The sequence below is a fragment of the Phaethon lepturus genome, unplaced genomic scaffold, assembly GCF_000687285.1.
Source record: "Phaethon lepturus isolate BGI_N335 unplaced genomic scaffold, ASM68728v1 scaffold39982, whole genome shotgun sequence".
Classification (NCBI taxonomy): Eukaryota; Metazoa; Chordata; class Aves; order Phaethontiformes; family Phaethontidae; genus Phaethon; species Phaethon lepturus.
In genome coordinates this window covers 9,238-13,206 of record NW_010526224.1, presented here as the reverse complement: position 1 = coordinate 13,206, position 3,969 = coordinate 9,238, and the positions used below count along the sequence as shown (strand labels likewise).

At 50.5% G+C, this 3,969-nt stretch overlaps 1 protein-coding gene across 1 annotated transcript; it reads right to left on the bottom strand.

Moving 5' to 3' along the window:
- Nucleotides 1-702: 702 nt before the first annotated feature.
- On the bottom strand, nucleotides 703-1,071 carry LOC104617642 (aquaporin-2-like; the record flags this gene model as incomplete). The annotated part of the gene is made up of 1 exon (XM_010283006.1): nucleotides 703-1,071. A coding segment is annotated over exon 1 (366 nt), but the record flags the coding sequence as incomplete, so codon positions are not given.
- Between the last annotated feature and the right edge of the window lie 2,898 nt (nucleotides 1,072-3,969).

The following is a 3,969-nucleotide window of genomic DNA, read 5'->3' as shown; positions in this document are numbered from 1 at the left end:
TGCCTCCGGCACTGCGCGGCGGCACTGCCCGGGCTCCTGTGTGTGGTGGGCAGCGGGATGAACCAGCCGGACCTGGTGTGGCCACCCCTTCACCACGGGAAGCCACTTCACCAGCAGTGCTAGCTAATGACAAGCTGGGATTTAGACCCCCCCCAAAAAACCCCACCCTGGTGCAACAACCCCGTTACGGGGAATCTGGCACGGCAGCCTGTACATAGTGGCATGGCATAACCCAGAGGGGAGAAAGGGCTGCCCACACCCACACCGAGACTGGCCGGTGGGACGAGCTTGGGGCAAGAGGAATGGAGAGGTGATCTTCTCGGTCGTGTCCTTCCCTAAACACCGGTGTCTCCTCCAAATCCAGCTCCTACACAATACAGGCCTAGATAAAAATGAGGTGATGGTGGCTTTGTCTTCTAAGGGAGGTGTCTATGTGGCCAGCTGGGTCACACCTCTGGTTTTAGTCCTAAAGAGCAGAGGAGGCAGCCTGGACTCCTGCCTTCGTCCCTGCTCCTGGAAGGACCCTTGGTGCAGCAAGCTCGTGGCGGTGGCCTGCAGCTGACAGTGGCTTCCCACCCAAGACTAAATAAAGGGGGGTCCTTGCTGGCCACAAAACCCTTCTTCACATCCCTCAGCCTTCTCAAAAGCCCTGCCCAACCTTTTCTGCTGCCTTCCAAGTCCATCCATAGGCTGAAGTCTTACCTTGTTGATGGCCAAGCCTTCCCGGGAGTCTGCAGGGGTGATCTCATGTAAGATGGCAGCCCCCACGACACCCCCCAGGAGCTGGGCCACCACGTAGAAGACCGCGCGGAGGAAGGAGACTTGGGAGCCGATGAGGCAAGCCACGGTCACTGCCGGGTTGATGTGGGCTCCGCTGATGTGCCCCAGGGCTTGGACCAGCGTGCTGATGGCCAAGCCAAAAGCCAGCGCGATTTGAAGGATGCTTGGGGAGGAAGCTGAGGGCCAGTTCAGAGCAGACCCCAGGCCAAAGAGGATGAAGACCAAAGTCGCCAGGAATTCTGCAAAGACAGCGCGGGTGAAGGCTACGGATCGCAGTTCCCACATCATGGAGTGGCGGCTGCTGGAGACTGCATGCCCCTGCCGGTGGTGTCTTCAGGCAATTGCTACCGCGGCTGCTGTGTCCATAGAGGATGGCAGGAGGACAACGCATATATATATGGATGCGGGGGGGCCGAAGGATCACCTGCTAAAGGAGGTGGGATTGTGGTCCTAGGAAACTTGATGCTTTTTTTCATTTGAGTTCCAGCTGAAGGAACATCAGACCCTGCCCCCTCTATTAAAGCTGGGGAATGCAGCGTTCGCCACCCTCGGGAGGTCATAAATCAGCCTTGTGCAATTCCATGAAACACTGTTCCCTTTCTCCCGTGCTTTCCTACTAGGGGTCCTATCCCCAGAGGTGCTTGTTGCTCCTCTCTTCTCCAAGCTCTACCACCTGCAGCATGGAGAGGAGAGCCAGCAAGGGGGACTCTGCAGAGCTAGAGATGGAGCTGAGATGGGGTTGTGTTGAAAAACAGGATGTGGGTTGTGATTAAATAACCAGGCAAAACGGGATTCAAAAGAGTCTCTCAGAGGCACAAAACTCCAAGTGACTTACTACAACTTGATTCCTCAGAGCACCAGAATTTGACAGCCAGGGCACAGATTTCCTACCCAGAAAAATGGGAACTAGCCCCAAGAAATGACTGTCAAGAAAGAAATTCTAACATGAAAAAACGACAAGCACAGCTGGAGTACTGGCTGTCCTCTAATTACAGGGATTTTGGCCAACTCAGCTCTTCATAAATGTCTTTTTAATTATTGGTGTTAATCCCCAAATGAGGAATGACACTTTCTTCTCTAGAGCATGGTTCTTCACACCAAACCATCCACTAACTGAGCAACAAGTCCATTTTCTTTTTTGTTCCATAGCTTAGGGCACATTTGCCCATTCCTGGGTGATGCCTGTAAAGACTTTTTCTCCCTCTGTCATTGGGGTTGGTGGGTTTGCTGGAGAGATAGCACTTGTTTCTTTTTTTCCCCTTGTTAGCAGACTCTGTAGTTATTCTAAAGCACAGCAGCCTGGGAGGAGCTCTCCCCCAGGGTAGAGCTGGAGTTGAAAGGACCATTTTATTTTAGAGGGACAGAGAGCACCAGAACTGAGAGTCCATTTTTTGGCTCTGACAAAGGCTGCTGCTGTATCATAAACCAAATATTCTTCCCTTCCAGAGGAATTGTGCAAGTACCACCGAACTGATGTGAAAGGTTGACGCAAAATATTCCATGTTGCTCAAATTATGTCACAGAATCATAGAATGTCTCAAGTTGGAAGGGACTCATAAGGACATGTGAAGGCCTGTTCTTTCCTCCACGAAAGGTGAGTAACAATACTTGTCAGTTGGGCTAGATGATCCTTGTAGGTCCTTTCCAAGTGAACTCTTATTCTTTTCTCTTTTCTTTCTCTTCTCTTCTCTTCTCTTCTCTTCTCTTCTCTTCTCTTCTCTTCTCTTCTCTTCTCTTCTCTTCTCTTCTCTTCTCTTCTCTTCTCTTCTCTTCTCTTCTCTTCTCATCCTCTCTTAAAAAAACACTTATGGGGACATTGCTCTTAACAAGGGAGAGACTGTGGGGAGAACAAGCCCAGTCCATGGGTGAGTCTGGAGCCTGGAAGACTGGTATTCAACTTTTTCCTTTGAAAAGCCTCCTCTTTGCATTCCTCAGGGACTTTGGCCCATCATGGCATCGGTCTAGCCTCCAGTTTTCCAACAATTACACCAATCTCACAAAACAGGTTGTGAGGCTAAGTATATTCGAGCTGCTGCTGAGCCACAAAACATGGTCTCATCCAGTCTGTAGGCTCTTGCTCCTGCCTACCTGGTACAGATTTGCGAGCTTAGCGTTACTCAAGAACTAGTTATGTCAGGGACTGATTACGAATGCAGGCTGTTATTAGTGCAGGGAATGACAGAGAACTAATATGGGCAATTAACTGGAGCTGATACCCTATTTGATTAATAGTTATTCATGGCAAGCAAGTTGTATCACTGCTTAATGAAGACTAATTAAAAGGCAAGAGGAATAAGCAGGATTAGCTCTGAGCAACTTAAAAATCTAACACAGCCTCATGGTCCTCACTTCTGTCTGGCAACGCGCAAGTTCATTGCGGCTCTTGTCTGCGCCACGTTTTGTGATGTTTGTGCTGTGGACGGGGGTTTCTGCTGCCTACCATGGTGAAAGGACTGGTGTCGCATCGTGAGCCGTCCTGCTGAGAGGGAGCTCTGCTGTCCTGGTCTTCACTGTGGGGCTGAGCAAATTCTTGCTGTGAGAAGCTGCTTTCCAGCAAGAAAAATTACACATCCAAGCTTTCACCCAGAGATCTCTAGCACTGTGGTGACTGTAATCCTTCTGGTTTCACAGAGAGAGGGTCCACGGCACGAAGCCAGACACTGCCGCTGCTAATGCCAGGCAGTAAGTCAGTGGCAGAGACTGCCGTTCCTGCCTTGCCACGGCCATACGTCCTGCCATACGCCTGGGAAACAGAGAAACGGGAGACCAAGCAAGCTGAAGAGCTTGGTACTGGGTTGCTGAAGCTCTGCTTGTGTCTAGGAGGGGTTTCTGGAGCTTCTGGTGTTGACGGTAACATGCCTTTACACCTTACACCTAGTGTGCTGCAGCTTTGGGAGCAGCAAAGAGCATTGCAGCCCTGCAGCAAAGCTGTCTGAGATGGGAAAGTGCATTATTTTACCTTTTAATCCACAGCCCTTGGAGTGTAACAGCATTATCAGCGCTCCCCTGGGATCAAATGCAAACGCTCATTAAGAGTGTGTTGGCATCTGCGAAGGGTCGATACGCCGTGCTTCCTCCCGATGGCAGAAAATGGCCCGGTAATGCGTTTTTGAAGAACGTTTTGCAAGCGAGGGAACTGTGCTTGCACAACAACTTGCTTCTCGAGTGACTTAGATGGCTCAGATATCT